This window comes from Parambassis ranga, chromosome 4 (assembly GCF_900634625.1).
Source record: "Parambassis ranga chromosome 4, fParRan2.1, whole genome shotgun sequence".
In the NCBI taxonomy this organism is placed as follows: Eukaryota; Metazoa; Chordata; class Actinopteri; family Ambassidae; genus Parambassis; species Parambassis ranga.
In genome coordinates this window covers 21,685,952-21,704,750 of record NC_041025.1, presented here as the reverse complement: position 1 = coordinate 21,704,750, position 18,799 = coordinate 21,685,952, and the positions used below count along the sequence as shown (strand labels likewise).

Genomic DNA, 18,799 nt, shown 5'->3' with positions numbered 1-18,799 from the left:
TTCGCCTTCAGGGAGCTACATTTTTCTGCAGGATGATATTCACAGAGAGGGCCTGGCCATATTTTATTAATGGTTTAAATACATTTAATTCATAAAAGAGAGTGCTAATTTTGGTTCTCATGCTTCGTCTGCTCAGGAAGGCTCAGTGGACACAGTCTGTGTATCTGTGTTTAGCGCACCCTGGGATAGAATGTTGACCGGATGGATTTCGTCATCCATCTGTCGCTGTCACTGCCAAGCTTCACTCATGAAGTAATCATCCCTAAATATGGCTTCTGTCAGGAGCGGCAGCACCCACTTCCTGTGCTCTCACTGCCCGGCAGGCTTTTAGATCAACAGTCAGCCCTGTGTGATCCATGAGGTTATTACTCTCTGCTGGTGGGGGTGTTTGATCTTCACCTCGAGGATGCCTGCGCGCTTCAGTTTCGTAGATAATGAGGTGATAACGATGATTTGTCTCCATATCACAAACATATACGACAATATGAACATACCTGGAGTACCATATGTTTCTGCATTCGGTTGTTATTGCCTTTAATGTTAAAGCATTCCAGTCAGCTGCAGTGTCGGAGAGCAGCAGCAGCAGCTCATACTTACACATTTAGGCTACTGGATTGTAGTGTGTTTCACACACAGAGCCTAAGAGCCGAGCTGAGTCCCTTCTGGGCTCCGAGTGCCACCATGTTGACAGTGTCCTATTCACACAGTTGAGTTGACATCCACCTAAACATGTCTATAGAGACAAATGCATGCATGAAGGATCTTAGGACCTGGTAGGGTCTCCCAGAGCAAATTAGTCCCAGGTTACAGGCTAGACTAAGACTGATTCAAATAGACCCTTATGGACATGATAAACCAAGAGACCTGGTTCTCCTTGCCTGGGAATGGGTCCCTAGGGTCCCACCGTAGAGCCAGATCCAGAGGGATCTGGATAACTGGATACTTTGGGGTGCAGCTTTGGGGTGTACATGTCTCGTGGACCAGTAATATTTCCATTGACACATGTAACAAACACCCAAACAGGAAGCAACTGCAGCCTCACTTCCTCTCTGAGTGGTGGTTGTTGCTGCTGAAGTCTTGGAAAGGCTTCTTTGGAAGGTGATACACAGATTACACAGATTACCATGGGGGGAGGCAGCAGGTCCAGTAAATAGTTTTTGTTTGTGGAGGTGGTTTTATTACCTTCCAGTAAATATTTTTATTTTATTTTATTTTAGCAGCTCTGACTGAGCAAATTGTGCTGCCCAGTTCCCACTCTGTGTATTAACTGGACCTCAGCCACTGTCCAGATAGAAAGGCGCTGGTGATTTGCTGTAGATTCAGAGCCAGGATGACTCTGGAGAAAGCCTCATGATGGAGCCTTAAGCACAAATCTGAGGCATCTTAAATGGATGTTGGCAAAATGAAAACATCCTCAGGTCTGAAAATACCCCCCAAAAAAAACAACTGTTCCAGTAGTTAAGTGATTTTTCTCAGTATTTATTACATTTCATGGATCAAACATCCTGCTGCAGGCCCTTTTCCTCACAGCCAGAATACGTTTTGAAAACTGTCTTTCTGAGAAAAGTGAAGCAGGAACGAACTGTGATCTTTGGTGGAGTCGAACGTTTATTCTTCCCTCTACCACTCTTAATCCCCCTGTGTGTGAGAGACAGTGTTGGCGGTCACGCACACGGAGCAGAGTGTTTTCATTTAGGACTGCTGCAATCACGTAACACACCCACAAGTGACCTGGGAATGTGTCTGGTTACACACATGCAGATGTATGTGCACACACGGTTCATGCTGTTCTCCAGCTTACAGCCTGTTTTCACCACACTGATTTTTGGGATTTTTGCTCCTTTACTCCATGGTTTCACTTTTTAATAATCAAATGAGTTATGGCTGATCGACCACGCTCATTCAGGCCTGTGATGGCTCTTTCCTTTAGAGGAACAGCTCACCACAAAACAAACTTCTCATACTTTTCCTGTGGCCTGCAGAGCTATTTGAATGTGGATATCTGTTGTAGAGGTTCCTGCCTTCTCTCCACACTAATGAAAGTGGAAGGGACTCAATTTGTGGTGTTTACAGACTCGATAGCTTCAAGAAATCAAGTCTGCCACGCAAATCGAACTAGAAAGATTTTTAAAAATCTTAAAAACAATCTAGGTAATCTGATAAATAAACTAGAAATACAGACTTCTGTGATTCTGAGGATTTGTTCTCAAGGAGGTCCAGCAGTGCATGAGTCCACCTATTGCTGGCTACACACTAGAGGATTTTATGCTATATTTTGGACCCGGTTTGCCCCTCTGATGATCAGGAGGTCTAACCCAATTTAAGTTGGCCACTGTTTCCCATGGTGAAACTGTTACAGCAGATGGCAGGTGTGCGGTGCTAGTCCTCGAACATCCTCTAATTATCCAAATATGGCAGTTGCATAAACAGGCAGTTCTAGATCTGAGTCAGCACTTCCCTGTTCTCTGTAAGTGGCCTTTAGTCATGCATAACTGTAAGCATTATTGGAATTAAAACAAGTGAATTATGTAAGAAAGTAAGAATTGAATAGTCACCCTCTGTTCAGTTGGTGTAAAATGTAAACATGTTTATTTCTGCTGTAAAGTGGTGTGAACTGTCCCTTTTTAACTAATAATGGGATTTACCACTCACACCAACGTCCTCCCAGAAACATAAAATGTGTTACTTCCTGTGTGCTGTGCAGATTTTTCCCAGGAAAGCCCGAACAAATCACACACACAACAGCACAATCTTCTGAAGAGTTATAGGTTTCATAATACATGACTGTTTATAAAAAGTCTCTATTTTCTCCCTGCACAAGGAGTTGGACTGAATTCAATGTGAGTAACATTAAAAAAAAAAAATAGAACTCTCTCAGGAGTGGACTTTTCCGGACCCTCTGAACACCCCGGTCCTGCATGTTGCAATGGACCCAATCAGTGGGAAGTGAAATAATAACATATTCAGCCACAAATCCCATTGTGCTCACAAACCAGCCATTTTCCTCCCACGTTTGTAAAAGTGTGTCATCACGTTCACTCACAGCCAGTCTCACAGTCCTTTAAGGACGTCAGGCAGACGTCATCGACATTTACAAATAAAAAATATAATAGTATGAAACATTTTGGCCTTGTGATTAAAGCAAAGACAATGAGGAGTAAAAGGCTAAAGTAGACAGTCAGGTGGATGTGCAGTGAGGAGGGTCTTCTTAAAATACCTTTCCTGAATGTTGACACTTGGATTTTTATTTTTTTTTCTCCCTTTTTTTTTTTTTACTAGCGTTCCACCTCTCCTCCTCGTCTCTGAGGTATCCGTCCGCAGATGTTCTGCTCATAAACATTAACAGGCACCTGCTTCTCCTCTGGTCATAACATCCTCACCCTCCCACCCCAGACTTCCACTTGGCAACACGGGCGTCTTCTCCCCCCCCTCTCTCCCTCCACCTCCACCTCCACCTCTGCACCGTCCTACCTTCAGCTCCTTCAGATTACATAAATAACATGACATCTGCTGAGAAAGAATGTCTGACTGCTCCTGTGTTCTCCATTAAGCCCCCCCCCCCCCCCCCCCCCCCCCACAGGCGCCCAGAGCGGTTTGGCTAGCAGAAGGATGCGGTGCTGTCTGTGGTACTCCTGTGTCTGAATGATCGCTTTGTTTCTCTCTCTAATGATCATGTGTTGTTGTTTATCTCCAGATCATGCAGCAGATGAGTGACCATCGCTATGACAAACTGACTGTGGCTGATGATCTTGCGGCCAACTGCGTCTACATGAATCTTCCCAACAAGGGACACGTGCTTCTGCACTGCACCGCGGACCAGTTTCCAGAAAGTGTTAAGGTAATCATAGTCTCTCTCACACAATCACTCATTCATCCAGAATCCTGAGGTTGCACCTGTGGGAGGAAGGACCACCATCGGGACAACCACATTGGTATCAGAGTGGCTTCAGTTTAAAGAGTCTTTGGTCTTTGTTTGGCCCTCATCCTGTCCAGACCTCTCTGAGTAAAAACAACTGGCTGCAGGAGCAAACCCTACAAAAGATAGGGTTAGGGTTAGGGTAACCCTAACCCTAACCGCTGCAGGCGAACCACACAGCCAACAAAGAAACCTGTAGTTTGATGAGAAGTGACCTTTTGTGGACATGGCTCAGACCACAGACAAGGAGCCAGAGATCTGGGAAAAACACATCTTAGATGCTTTTTGTTCCTCAGAGTTCTCCAAAATAAAACTGCTATATAGAAACTATTAACAACTGACTCTTTGTATGTAAAAAAAAAAGGCTTCTAGTGAAGAAACCTCAAGAAACTTCAGGTTTTCTATGACAGCCTTTCAAAACATCTGTGTATTTTGCTGGGGACCACTTAGCTCCAGACTATACCACCCTAGAATAGCAATGTGGTCCACACTGCAATGTGTAGTCTGCCTAGAAGCAGTGCCTTTACCTGAGCTACTTTTTCATTTCAACTGTTATTTAGGAGATTAAAATGTTTTGATATGCAGACAGACGTCTATAATTCGGACCCTTTTCTCTTCAATCGTGGTGACACGCAGGTAGTCGACAAAGAAACACAAACATTCTGATATCCATGTGCCTTACAAATGAAAGAATGTCAGGTTCAGATGAGCACCAGCACCCAAACAGGCACAATAACATGGATTCTGAAACATACAGTGACCTACTTTACACACTGTGCTGTGTATCAGCCTTTACCCATGACATTTACTGTATTTTCTACAGTAGCGTTGGACAATCTGGGCAGCGCTTGTGTTATTTACATGCTTTGGGGTCAGATCCACATCAAAACAAGTGGAAAATATTCTCACAGGATTGAACCTGGCAACCTACAATCTGCAGAGACAGTACTCAGACCTCAAAATGTACTCTGTGGTTAAAACCCCAGTCTCCCCCAGCTATTTTTAGAAGGAGGAATTCACTAAATTATGCGTCTTTGGACTCAACATCCACAGCGAAAGTCTGGGTTTTTTTTTTTCTTTTTTGATGAACAGAGGGAATTGAACTTGAGAATAATACCGTTTGTTTGTGTATGTCATGCTTCCTGCTTTGGTAGCACCTTTTTTCACAGGATGTTAGGAAGACAAAATGTGTTTGTTCCATGAATCAGTTTCCTTTATGAGGTTTAAACTTGGCCTAGAAGCCAGTTTTGGCTTCAAACCTTTTTTTAAAAAAAAAAGGTAGCTTAAAGAAAGTGGAAAAATATTATTAGCACAAGACATAACACAAGTAGCTGAGACGGTTTTATCAGAGTGGACTATCATGTCTAAGCATTGGAGCTGGTACTCGTTTCCCAAGGGAACTTGTTGCTTGTTCCTTCATTGAGATGTAGAGATTTGTCAGCACAATCGCCGAGACGCTCTGCAAGACGTCTGCTGTTTTCTGACTCTAAACACTGTCTGTCCTGATCTCCGGTCTATTTTTAGTCCGCTCGTGAAGTTACATAAGAGTTCCGCATTAACAAAGGCAGGGGGTCATGAGAGAGGATTGGTGAGGTCGACGGGGGTTGGAGACGGGGGTGGGTGGTGGTGGGGGGGCCCCTTTAATGGTTAGCAGTGTGGCTCTGTTTTGGAGATAAAGAATCTGTGCAGACAAAAGGTCCGGTGAAATACAGCGGCCCTGCTGTGTGGGACCACGCCACGGTGACCCTTCATATAAATCTCCACCGCTGTAATGAGAACTCGGCTGGAAATGATCAAAAAAGACACTTTGGATGCAGCGGTGCTATAAACGGCAGGGGATTTACCGATGTCCTGTTGTGAGAGTTATGTGAAAGCTTAACCTTTCCGGAGTTACTCCTCTGATTATGTGGTCTGAAGTTAATGTTGTGGCAGAGATGATATTATGAGTTTAGACTGAAATATATAAAGAAATGTTGGTACTTTCCAAAAAAGATGGATGTCTGGGACGTCAGTGACTTCACAGACTGTATATAAAGACCCATGTGCTTCCTGAAGGGCGGTTTTGAAGCTCAGTGCAGCGACACCAACCAATCATTTCCTGTATCTGCGTCTCATGGGTTCCACTGATTGGTCTGTTGATTCCATGTGGGCATGATCACAGATTCTGATTCCTACACCAAATAGCTACCATTAGACAGATCTCCCAGTGTAAACATATTGAACAAGAACATTTAGCTTCTAGCTTCAGATTAATAACAGGAAGTTGTGCTGTGCTGCTATAGCAACTAGTGTTGCTAGTAGGGCTGGGCGATATGGCCAAAAAATGTATCACGATAATTTCTTTCCATATCAGTCGATATTGATAATTAACACGATATGTAAAATCTATTTTTATTTCACATTTAGAGGAGAACGGTTTGTAGAAACCAGATGGTTAATTGTGGTCTTAAGCTTCTCTTTATTTGACAAAACATGACATGACCAATTCTTCAAAAAACGAAGGTGTATATCTCTTAATAAAACCTCCATTAAATCAATATTACAATATAATATCTTTGTACTAAAATGTGGAACCATAGTTAGTGGAGATAGTTCTCTTGTCTAATCAACCATCTCCGATATACCACGTGAGAGCAGAAAGCTCTACAATTGGATTTTAAACACCTTGTGATCTCGGTCGATCGTCTGATTGGACACTGACTTTCCCATAGACGCAGCCTGTAAACAAGACAGATATCTGTCTGCGCATGCGCAGCGTCACGCAACGTGTACGCATTTATCAAGCATTATCGAACGTTTGTCATATTGTTATTGGAAAAAAGTTATATCGCGATAATTATCGTTATCGTTTTTTATCGCACAGCCCTAGTTGCTAGCACATTTTAGCATGCTCATATACTTATCTATGATGGTAAATGTAACCTGTTTAGCTTTTTGATGTTAGCATAAGCTCACGGCTCCACTTGCATGACTGTTAATGGTGTTTGCTAGTATGCTTTAGCATAGAGATAAAAATGAGTTAAAGGAGTGCTTTTGTTTAAATGAGTCATAATATGTTGAGTAGAAAAGAATCAAGAGCACTTGAGTGCGGTGGCATCTGGATCACCAGAGGTTTTGTCAGCCAACCTGCATCATGAGATAAAAATGTGTTTAGCTGGTTGCTCTGGCTGTGCCACAAGGCCTCAGTATCACAGCAGGGTTGAAGCAGAAGTTTAAAGAGTTTAAAAAGAGAAAAATATCCTGGGTTGGATGCACGGTAGGAAAACACTGGTTTGCTTCTGGAAAATGTCCACAGGGTGACACACCATTTTACAAGGGTCTTTTGAGGGTGTCGTAATAGTTCTCACTCCTGTCTTGCCGGGAGACCAGGAAACCTTGAATGCTTGTTCTCTCCTGCTGCACATGTTGTTGTGTCTCTGCAGGGATTTTATATCACAAAAACATACAAGTTGACATGTAGAGAAAACAAACTTTAAGTGTTGCACAAGTTCTAAGACAAGTTGCACTTCAGCCCGTGGAAACGCCAGTCACAAGTGTTCTATGGTGGGAGTAGCTGTTGCCATGACAACATCTGTTTTGTATGTCATGATGTCTTTAATGTAAAGAGACAGCGGACTCACAGTAAACCATGTTTTCCGTGTTTCACGTTTGGCTGTAGTTGTATAAAAACTTGGGGCGCTTTTTTTGTGTTCCCTGCAGGTGTTCGAGAAGTTGAAGGACCACATGCTGATCCCTGTGTCCAACACGGAGAAAGTCAAAGTAGATGGAGCCCTCACATGCTGCTCTGTACTCATCAATAAGAAGGCCAACCTCTAAGCGCGCTCGCTGAGGGACCTGTCAGCACATGGTAACCTCCACGGATCCCAAGGTTTAACGAAACTTTTCTGCTACTTAGAGGGATGGGTGATGTTACTGTTGCTGAGGGGCCGAGTAACTGAAGTCGGCTGAGTGTATTGGAGGATTTTTTTTTTATTATTCCAATGCACTCAAACTAATTTAAACAGTCTTAAGGAGTGTGACTAGTTTAGCTGATTAAAACACAATAGTTTCAGGTTATTTGTCTTTCTAAAAAAAAAAACCATAGGATATTACTTCCTGGTTGATTCTGCTCTAGATTTGGGCATGTTCTGGAAAAAAGAACCAGCTCACAGATTTGATAATTCTCTCTCGTATCTGCTTCGTTAGTACTCTACAAACTGCTCTAAATAATTAGACTGATCTGGTCTGATCCCAGATCAGAAGAACCCGAGAAATTTGGTGCCTCTCACATAATAGCCGGTTAGTTCATGTTTTCACACAAACAAACAATGAATAACTTGACACTGCTTATTTTGAACAAATCGTTAATTATAATAATAACAGAAGTAAAAAAAAGCCATCCAATAATGTGCAACACATGCTGCATGCTTTTTGTTTTGAGGTTGATCAATGATAACGAGGCAAAGGCTCTAAAAGGGAAGCATTTTTAATTGATTATTATAATCGGTGCTAATGTTGATAAACTAGACTGTGCAGACTATTTAACAACTTCCCAACAGAATGTAGATCTGGGTAATACAGTTTTTGTCTTATTGTCTAAAGCTTCTTCCCCTTGGCACCAAAAGACTTTCGCATTTCTGACGTAATGTATTCAGACCTGCCAACATGTACGCATTTCTCGTACTCGGAACGCATTTTGACCGTTACGTTTGCTTGAAGGATTCACCGCTCTCGAGTTTTGTTGCATCTGCATTTCGCCGGTTTCTGTTTCTGCATTGTATGAAGTCAGTTCTGCCGCTGAGCCACAGCAGTCTGTGTAAGTGCAAGGGTTAAAAGCTTTTGGCCAATCAGAGCGCTGCGTTTGAACTCACTCGCTAACGTTAACGTATCTTAGCTTCGCGTAGTCAATGGAGTTCAGTCTATCCGACTGGCAATAACACTAGCATGTGTGTGTTTGTGTGCGCATCGAGCGGCTGTGCACAGACGGCAGCGGTGAAAACGACCATGTAGAGCCAGAAATGACATGACACCGTGCAAATAAGATGAAAAACATCAGGCTATTTAGTTTGTGTAATAAAAGAACAGGGTATAGGCCTGTTCTATAGGAAGGTAACCTTGAATTATTTCCCTAGACTAATGAAATTTCACCAAGGTTGGCAGGTCTGTGTATTTGAAGCCGGCTCCTCTCGGACATCTCTTATGGATGGACTAGTTAAATCCGTAGCCTCCGCCTAAGCCTCAGGCGGAGTCTAGGAGTAGACCATGTGCCACATAGAGACGCAGTCTTACTATCCAGTGTTTACAACCCTTTAAGTGAACCACACCAACTAAACCAGGTGGATCTGCTGCCATGATAAAGTAGTTTGAACCAACATTGCACTGCCCAGTTAGAAATCATAAAGACAGACATCCGTAGTAATTGTTAAAAAATGTAGCACGTTAATTTTGTTTACATTTGCAATTTTTATTGTAATTTCACTTTTCACAAAGTGTATTTTGGAAACTTCTTCTGCTATAATATAAAAAGCCTTTTAGAGTTACTTACTACTCTTGGTACAAAACTACATTTTATGAACAAGTTTTGAGTTCTTGTTCTGAAGATACGGTTCTTGAAGTATTTCTAAAAATGTGACCTTTCTGAAAGTTCTACCCAATCCACTGTTTCTCTTTTTGCTTACTAATAATTGCTATTTATGGTGTAGTATTGAATTTTTTTTGTTGCTCCTCAGTACCAGCTAGAGATGCTAACAGAATCCTAAGTGAACCATCTTTTGACACCTCTACTTTAAATATACAAAGGCCTCTATGAAACATCCATGCCGTTACTCCTGCTGAATGATTCTGAAGTAGCTTCTTCACACCATTGGTCCTGCCTGTGTTGTTGATTACACTGCTTATTGTTTTCTAGTTGTGTCTATGAGTATGCTGTGAAACTGAAGGCCCAGTAGGACCAAACGTAGCTGACGCCTGACACTCTGAAAATGTTCCTTCTGGTAGGATGTTGACCTGTTTTAGTGGCCTTATCTCAGTTGCTGTTGTAACCATGACAACATGTAGTTAACACTGTATGCGATACACGTTAAAGCCCATCACATCTGAAGCCATGTTGTTGCTCAATGTGAATGTAAGTGAAAGTTGAGGAAATGACATCAGGAGGTGATTCAACCTCGTTTGCGTACGGGCAGTGATGAAACACGGAAAGAATTCATGTTGGGAGGAGAAGCCTGTACGCCAGTAAACACTGACTCTTTTAAACCTTCTGTGTCTTTCTCTCGACTGTCTCGCTCTCACTTTCTCCCGCCCTCTGCTGCCGTTGCCTCATAGGCAGGATTCTGGGCTAATTTACGGCCATGATATCATACAGTCTGGCGTGCACTGTAGATGTGATGGCCTGCCGTTAAAGTGTGACAGCAGTATATTTCACAGAAGGTGGAACGCTGAAGTCAAAGTGGTCACAGTCAGTAGTTGATTTTCACACTGTAGTACCAGTCGTTCACTGATGAGTTGATGATGTTATTTTGACAGTTACGTGCTCTGAGACACCTTAACGTCCATCTTAAGTCTTAAAAGTTCTTTTTTTTTTTTTTTTGGTAAAACTGTGAGTAACCACTTCTACAGTGTGCTGACTTTGTTAAGACGCCTCTTTCTAATCCTTGTAGTCATGATGTTGTAATTGCCCACGTTCCAACTCAGGTCTTTTGTTTGCCATACAAGTTGTGAGTGATAATTATTTGAATCATCTTAGATTGAACTTTGTGTAATAAATTAACATCTAGCATTCATGGTGTTCTTTTGTCCTTGTCTTAAGTTTAAAATAACACTTCTGATCCGGTTGTGTTTTTTGATCATTAATGTTTAAATCCTTACATTTAAGTGCTCTTGTTGATACATTTAACTCATTTTCCTCTCAATGAAAATCTTCTTGTAGCTTCAGTGTGTTAAAGTGTGGAAAAAATACCTGGACCTGCATCCCTGGATGCAGGCGATAAAGACTCACTGTGGCGACACACCTCAGCCTGTTGATCTCTGCTGCCATCTAGTGACAACAAAAGTGTAAAACAGACAGAAGCAAGGTGTCTTGGCAAGAAAATCTGCAGAAGCAAAGTGTCAAAGGTTTAGAAAGTTCCGAAAATCACACAGAAAGAAAATACACTTGATTTATTTACTTACATACAAACCTTGAAATAAAAACATTTTAAATGTAAGGCAATAATGGTATAGATTATATGTGGATTATAAATGAGTAAACATGGCAAAAAAAAGTAGAAAAGCACAACTACTACTATACCAAAGAACTGTCAGTAAAATAAGTTATATCAGAAATGTAGCTGTGAAGAATGGACACTAAGTGAATGTAATGCAGACTAGGGCTGTGGGCAATTAACTTCCTCTCTTACTCATGTTGGTTACTTTTCCTGTGCTGTCCGCTTTGAGCCCACATTCTGAAGATGTTTCGCTGCTGAACAACATCAGAAGCAGCAGTTTGGGTGAACATGTTTGGAGTGGAGGAGGAGGATTAGGGAGATGTTGCTACTATTTGGGATTTCGCGGTTTTGCTCGTTTCCCCAAATATCCCCACTTCAAACATGCTAACCTTCAACCCCCCAGCCCCCCCCCCCCCCCCCCCCCCCCCCCCCCCAAAAAAAAAAAAAAATTTCTAATATTAACTTAATAAAAAGAATAAAAATAACCATTCATTAATCTTAAGCGGGGAAAGGCTTCAATTAAACGAGATATTGATATTAACTAATATCACCCAGCACTAATGCAGACATACACTGTGAGCATAATGGATAATACTATATATACTCTTTATCAGTCTCACTGTGAGATTAACCTGTAATTATCTACCAAGCTACCGTTTCCCCCTAGGCAGATATAAAAAGTATTGATGTATATTTGATATCTGTGATGACAGTTCCTGCACTAGCAGCAGAATGTGTTGTATATCCCCAGCCATGACCAAAACCACGAGTGTATCAAAACTCAACATTCAGAGGAAAACTGTACATACAAAGACTGTCCATAACTATAGATGAAGCAACCGTGTAAACCCATAGGTTTCTAAAGAGCTGTTTTAGTTACAAAAAAATAAACTCATCAATATATAGGCCAAAGCTTTTTTTTGTGGCAGGCTATATTTCTGCTGTAAATCTGGACATTTTAACATGGAGGTCAGACTGCACTTTGACACTTTAAAATGGGCTTCACTTTTTAGCCCCAGAAATTAGAAGAAATATCAGAGTGACTGATGGTGAGGACGAATACGGATTGATTGATAAGGGCCAGAGGGCCTGCTGGTATACTGTACATCATATGGATGTATCTACTGGGTTTGTATACCACCAACATGTCAACTAGTGAAAACAAAGCACTTGCTGCACTGCAGATTTAGCTATGGGGCAGGTTAGTATAGAGGTTTCCTGGACCTCTTGCAGCAGTGACAGCATTGTTACATTTCACTGTGGTCCCCACAAGAGGAAAGTAGGAATGGTTAAGAAAGTCGTTGCTCATGCAAGGTGAAGCGCACACTGAGCCATCAGAGGAACTCTCACATGCTTGGAGGAGCTCATCTCCAATCGCGGAGTATTTTTTCTCTCGGACCTGCTCGCACACATAACTGTTTCCTTCCAGGTAAAGACTACTGTCCTCATTCAGAGTTACGTAGTCTGGAAAGACGTCGACCACGGGGCTCCTGTCTACCTGCACACTGCTGGAGAGGCTTCCTTCTGATGAGTCTTCAGATGGTTTCAGCAATCCTGACCCCTCCTCTTCAGACATGACCTCCACCAAGCATGAAGTGGTTTCCTCACAGCACTGCTTTGTCGTGACTGAAGGATCCTGAAGTGTGAGCAGAGATGTTCATGTTTAATGTTTGACATACAAAATGGGAGTGCTGCCACTGAACACAATAATAACAGATTCACTCAACTGTACTGCATTTATGGTTATTTGTAATAAAAATAAAATAACATACCCATTTCTGACTGCTAACATCTGTCAGGAAGCCCTGCAGAAATTTGTCAAGGTTGGGCACTGGGGGCCAAAAATACTGCTTCAAGGTGCTACACAAACACACAAAATACATAACATGAGAAGTGTCCTTAAACATTTGATCAAAGGAACCGATTTTGTCCAACATCTGTCCATCTGAACCATCTGTCCCACATTCCTAAGAAGGAGTGGATGAAGAGGGCACACTCAGCTGATTGCAGTGGTATACATGCCCAGTAGATGGCACTAAATCTGCACATACATTGCCTAAAAATTGATTTAATGGATATTTATAGAAGTACCTGAAAAACAAGGAGATGGATAGGACAGTGATGATCAGCAGGGCGATGGGGATACACAGCATGAGCCACAAGCCTGAAAAAGTTATTTATATTCCAATAAATTACTATTTTAACTAGCATAACAAAGAACATTTAATATTTAACATTCCTCGCTGTGTGACCAATAAATGATTTTGATTTTTTGAAATGTGTTTATTATTCTTAGTGGGAGCTTACCTGTGTTTGTAGGGGTTCCACCAGTGAGCTCATCTGACCAGTCACTCCAGAAGCCGGAGTAGATGGTGCCATTAGGTCTAGCTCTGACCTTCATGCTGTATTGCCTACCTGCTTGAACATCTAGGCATGCATGAGTCTTAGAGCCCTTTATCACCTGGGCAAGAAAATAATGTGAAGAAAGTGAACATGGTATGATGATGATGATGATGTACTTTTTTGTTGACATTCTTTCACAATAGCTTTCACATTTCTCTGGAAATATTATCTTCCCCTTCAGTATTGTGCAACTCTCTTGCAGCACCTAGCACAGATCAAACACAGTGCATTAGCTTGCTAGCTAATCTACACATATCTGAAACTTTGGCACCATCTGGTGGTCAGATCGAGAATTAAATTAATAACCACCATGGGCCTTTATTTCTATACAAGAACGTATGCCACAATAATGTTTGAGATGTTGCTTTAAAATAAAATATATCTTGTAAACTACATTTTTTAATTAACAGAAAGCAAAGCATAGCCGTAGGGTACCAACAAGATGGTAATGAAAGTGTAAACAATCCTACCTTCCATTCTCCACTTCCTTTTATCTGGTAGTCCACCTCATACTGCAGGTAAATGGAAAGAGATGGAAGAGGAGCTTCCCATTTCAAGCACAACTCCCCATTCTTCAGCAATCCCAGACGACCTGGTGGGGGGGTTTTGACTGTAAACAAAAAGGACACAATTTGAAGATCAACAGAGAGAAGGCAGGGTAAAAAAATGCTGCTTAATTTTCAGTGCATCAGTTTGTTTTAGGCTGGGAGAACTATGGGAACCAAAGCAATCTCACTCACTGGAGGTTATCTGTGTGAACTCTTTTGTGTAAAATGTCCTGCTGCTTGTAGCTGAAGTGCTGTTGAGCTTGACTTTGACTTTTCCGGCCGGATCTCCATGGAACCAACACCAGTCAGTTAAGTTTTTATCAACCCCGCACTCAGTCCACTCAGTCCAGTTCAAAGTTTTTCTGCAAGGGTCAAAAAGCGAGACCGTGTACATTAAATATCCTTCTCGGTTTAAGCTTGGGGGAACACAGCCGTATAAAGATCTGTCATCAGCGATGTGTCGGTGTATTTTCTGCTACCTGTGTTCCATCTTGTAGAAAAGTCTGTACTCAGTGTCTATATATCTTCTCCCATCCCAGTGACAGGTGACATTATGAAGGTCAGATGTGTAGCATGTTAGTAAGATATCATCTGAAAAGGAAAGAAATTTAAATGATTGAAGCCTTAATGAGGAATTCTGGTGCTGTAAATGGTGCTCGGTGATTCACACACCTGCTGTTTGGGGAACCACAGCTCGCACAGGGTGTGACCAGCTGCTCCAGTGCCCTCCATCTGGATTAGACGCAGTTTTGACAGAGACTCGGACCTCAATCTCCTCTCCTGAAACCAGAGAGTCCAGTACATCATCTGTACTGGACTTTGTCTGTAAAAATCAAGACGCGAGTACACAGGTTAAAGCTCACAGAACAAAACATTACATTTAGACTTGTCTGACAAATATTTACAACACATTTTAAGTAATGTGATGTGACAAAAGGTCAAGGCTGGGGACACACTAGTTTTACAGATGACTCCCTGTTGAGCAAAGTATTTTTTTTTCAGATAAGATAGTTGCACAGACCGCAGCAGCAGCGAGCCGATTGTCATCCGTGTTTGTTTACTTCTTCTTCTTTCTCTTCCTTCTTCTTTGAGTTTGTTGTAAACTGTTTGCTGTGTTAAGCTGGCTTTAGTTGGTTTGACAGGTCCTGTAGTCTGTGATCCCCGATCAGGAACAGCTGTTAAGTGTGTGACCCCCATCACCATATAAAACAAATTGCTGAAGCCAGTCTGTTAGTGTGTCCTCCTAGTCTTTTTAGAATCACTATAACCAATGGTTGGACACTAAAAATGAGATTGATTTCAAATTAATTTTGCATTAACATCATTCACTACAGAGCTGTGCATACCATTCGTGTCTTCTCTCCAAGACTTCTGGAGGAATACTGAATCTTAACACTGTTTTCTTGATCTTGTAAATGTTGTGCATGCCATGAAACCCGTAGTTGTCCTGCTTGGTCATTTGGGTTTAAGGACACGTTGAAGGGTGGGTCCAGAAGAACTAAAGACAGGTGGAAGAACAGATTACAGGGTTACACAGAGTCCACTTCTGGGAACACTTTACTGCTGTTTCGGCACCCTGTCTATCTTTGGGTGTGACCTTGTGAATATGAGATGGAAGCTTTTGCTAACTTGTCTCTTTCCTAGAATCTCCTTCTTCAGACCTGAAGGAGCATCTGATGCAGAGAAAGCTTTACACAATCGATTGAGGCTCACCACAGGAGAAATCTTTCTTGACTACTGTCAGGTTCTATGTAAAGATGAGATGGTTTTATAATGCATAGCTACTTTGGAAACATAAACATCTAAAATATGTCTCTTGACAAAATGACAGAGGACACAAGGCTTTGCAAAAATGACTAATACATGTGCGATTTGACAATAAATGATCGTGAAGGATTTGAACGTGTCGACGATCTGCCAGAACGGACAGATCGTTTTATCGTCCATAGAGCACCTTCTATTAATTGCAGTTCTATGTTCACGCAGCCGCATGAGTTTTTTTCACTCGGCCAACTCAACTTAATAATTAACTTCACTTAATGTGAACACGACCAACCAATGACAGCCTCCCTGTTAGGAAGCTACGGCTGAAAACGAAAAGAAAACGGAGCAACTGGTCCCTAAAACGAACTCCACCTTTATGTTCGGTACTGTTTCTGCCGGCAGCAGCAGCGCGTCTTCTAAGCCTGTGTGGGTGGGTGTGCGCGACGTGTGTCGCAGTGGAAGGGTCGTGTGTATACGAATGTGTTATAATGCTACAAGCACGTACGCGCCCACCTCTCTGAACATTACCAGCTCGTTATATTCAGGTTTGCTGCTGTTGTGCCGTCAGCAGCTCTTCTACACGTGTGTGTGTGTGTGTAGTGGGAGGGCCGCTGTGTGTACATCAGATGCAGACAGAGGCAACAGCTGATGACGTCACCAAAACAATAACGCAGGCATTTGATGAAGAGGCTCCATATGAGGACTCTAGTAAACGGTGGACATAGCTGACAGCAGCAGCTCCGTTTGTCCTTAGATATGATTCCCATTAAAGTTTGATCATTTGTTCTAAATCACATTGAACTTTAAGAGTTACTTAAGTCTCAATACTGTATTTATTGTTTAACCTTAGGAGGCACACTTCAGTCTGTTTAAATGACTGTTGAATAATACTTTACAGAACTACATCAGTCTTCGTTTTAGCCTATTTGAAATAAAACTTTATTTTGTTCTGTAATTGTTATTTAAATTTTCATGTTTATTGAAAACTGAGTGCACGTTATCAGAGTTGTTGTTTGCCTTTAAAATCTACTGATAATTTTTGAGAAGTGAGAAGTGAGGCTACCTGATGTCATTTACACAGAAACGTGCAAATCAGTGTCAATGTAAAAATAAATCGTGATAAAATCGTGATCGTGATTTTATCATTAAAATTTTTGCCATATCGCCCACCCCTAACCACGCTGGGTCTGGAGAAGCTCTTCATAATTCAATTTATGACTCAAACTAATCTACATTGGTGAATTTGTACCACATGTTCCTCAACAAACAATAAATATTAGACTTACCCTGGTCCTCCACACAGACGGCTCGTCTGTGGATGGTTTTGTTGGTAGCATTTTCCACCACTTCGATGTGTGTATCCACAAACAGGAAAACATCCGAGTCAGGAAATGAGCAGACATGGAAGAACTTTCCCTCCTCTGTTCTCCGGACAGACACCTCACACCGTTTTTTTTGTTGCTGCCTTGTTTAGAATAGAAGACACAGACAATAAAAACATTTGAACAGGGAGGGAAAACGTTTAAAACATAAAATTAAAATTATATAATAAATCAACATTAGCCAGCCAAAAAAAACTAACTCTGGAGTTGAGTAGAGAAAGTCATAGGTCCTGTTATCTGCAGTCTCAATGAAGCAGGTCAAATCCTTTTGTGTCCGACTGAAACACTTCGGATCCTGCTCGTTCTTTAAGAGCTGAACATCTGAGGGAGAATAAACGAGTGTTATTCCCAAACAAATGCTGCTAAATATTTTCCTCCAGGTATTGTTATATTTTAATAAACTTCTTTATAAAAAAACTGCATATGATGATTAATTTCTTTCTTTGTGGCTGTTACTAGATATTATTATGCTCCCACAATTTGACACGAGTCTTTCATTATAAAATAAGATTTTTTAGAAAATTGAGTCATTAATTTGATGGAATTCAAAGTTCCTTTTGACCTGTTTTTGTTTTTGACCAGCCCTACCTTGTCTTGAAAGGTGATTGATGATCAAAGCATTATTGCATCGTATCCCAGGCACAAAACCACTTTGTATCCAGAAGAAAATAAGGAGCGACTCAAATCTGCAAAGCAGATTCATGGTAAATTCAGGTGTTATGTGTCTTAAACCACCATGGCACTAATAACACGCCACATGCCTGCGAGTGTATATTGTGTGCATTGTTTTGAGTAGGCATGTGTGGGCTGAGTCGAGCAGTGGTGAGGGGTTGGCACAATGTGACAAGTTATGAATAAGAAGGAAGTGAACTGTGTGTACAGCAGACGTAGGCTCCGTAAAAGCCTTAGGACGGAATAACCAGACACCATTTCAAACTGCTACCCCTGATAAAAAGCATGATTTGACTGGGTTAGCAGTTACTTCCTTGCAAAATTAATTCTTCAGGAAGCATATGGTGAATGCAATTTAACACCCGAAGGCTTTATCAGCCCACTGTGGAAAGGATATTTATAAAACTCGACTATTATTAGCAGCAAAAATGTCTTTGGTTGTATGGTTCATCAGACCCTCACTCACTTTCTCAGCACCACCACCCTGCTGATGCACATGAGTGGTTATGCTCGCTGAAAAGATTATTTTTTTTTTTTTTAAAGAGAGATAGAGTAAGAAACAGAATGTGCACCAACAGCCTCTGCTGATTAACCACATCCTGATCTACTGCTCTACAGCGAAGTACACCAGTTTGTTCTTCAAACGTATGCACGTCAGAAAAACAGACGTTATCAACAGATAAGTGCTGACCACACACTGATATAATCAATACCATGGTGTTCAGATGGCACCTTGTGTTGCTGTGTTGATGAAGCTGCTCAGCTATTACCCTGAAGTCTGTAGAATTCTGAGAACTGAAGGACTCTTAAAATAGTGCAGAGTAAACTGTTGAACCTGAGACACTGCAGGTTAAAACTCAGGATACAATTCTGAATTAATAGAGTCAAAGGACAAATAATCTCCGTTCAATAAACTGATGAGAAGGGCCT

At 41.5% G+C, this 18,799-nt stretch overlaps 2 protein-coding genes across 4 annotated transcripts in view; one reads left to right on the top strand and one right to left on the bottom strand.

Annotated features, from left to right (window-relative positions):
* Positions 1-10,675, top strand: part of ddah1 (dimethylarginine dimethylaminohydrolase 1) — a 71,598-nt gene extending 60,923 nt beyond the window's left edge. For all 3 annotated transcript variants that reach the window (XM_028403153.1, XM_028403152.1, XM_028403151.1), the window contains 2 exons: positions 3,695-3,838; positions 7,616-10,675. In XM_028403153.1, coding sequence (XP_028258954.1) covers positions 3,695-3,838; positions 7,616-7,732 — 261 coding nt within the window. In that variant the 3' untranslated portion in view covers positions 7,733-10,675. The remainder of the gene's footprint in view (positions 1-3,694; positions 3,839-7,615) is intronic.
* Positions 10,676-11,522: 847 nt separating this feature from the next.
* On the bottom strand, positions 11,523-17,986 carry mpl (MPL proto-oncogene, thrombopoietin receptor). Its single transcript, XM_028403149.1, has 12 exons — positions 17,786-17,986; positions 17,398-17,518; positions 17,102-17,280; positions 15,398-15,549; positions 14,724-14,874; positions 14,531-14,642; positions 14,244-14,413; positions 13,974-14,113; positions 13,408-13,561; positions 13,192-13,264; positions 12,873-12,960; positions 11,523-12,736 (listed from the first exon to the last, which is right to left on the bottom strand). The coding sequence occupies exons 1-12, from the start codon at positions 17,898-17,900 to the stop codon at positions 12,287-12,289; spliced, it is 1,905 nt and encodes a 634-aa protein (XP_028258950.1). The 5' UTR covers positions 17,901-17,986; the 3' UTR covers positions 11,523-12,286.
* Between the last annotated feature and the right edge of the window lie 813 nt (positions 17,987-18,799).

What these genes read in the sequence shown, in the direction of transcription:
- mpl (XM_028403149.1), bottom strand. Translation starts at nt 17,900, where the DNA reads ATGAATCTGCTTTGCAGATTTGAGTCGCTCCTTATTTTCTTCTGGATA. An exon ending in TTTCTCTACTCAACTCCAGA is followed by an intron (nt 17,281 to 17,397) that starts GTTAGTTTTTTT and finishes ATTCTAAACAAG; the next exon opens with GCAGCAACAAAAAAAACGGT. An exon ending in AAGGAAGTGGAGAATGGAAG is followed by an intron (nt 13,562 to 13,973) that starts GTAGGATTGTTT and finishes TTTCTTGCCCAG; the next exon opens with GTGATAAAGGGCTCTAAGAC.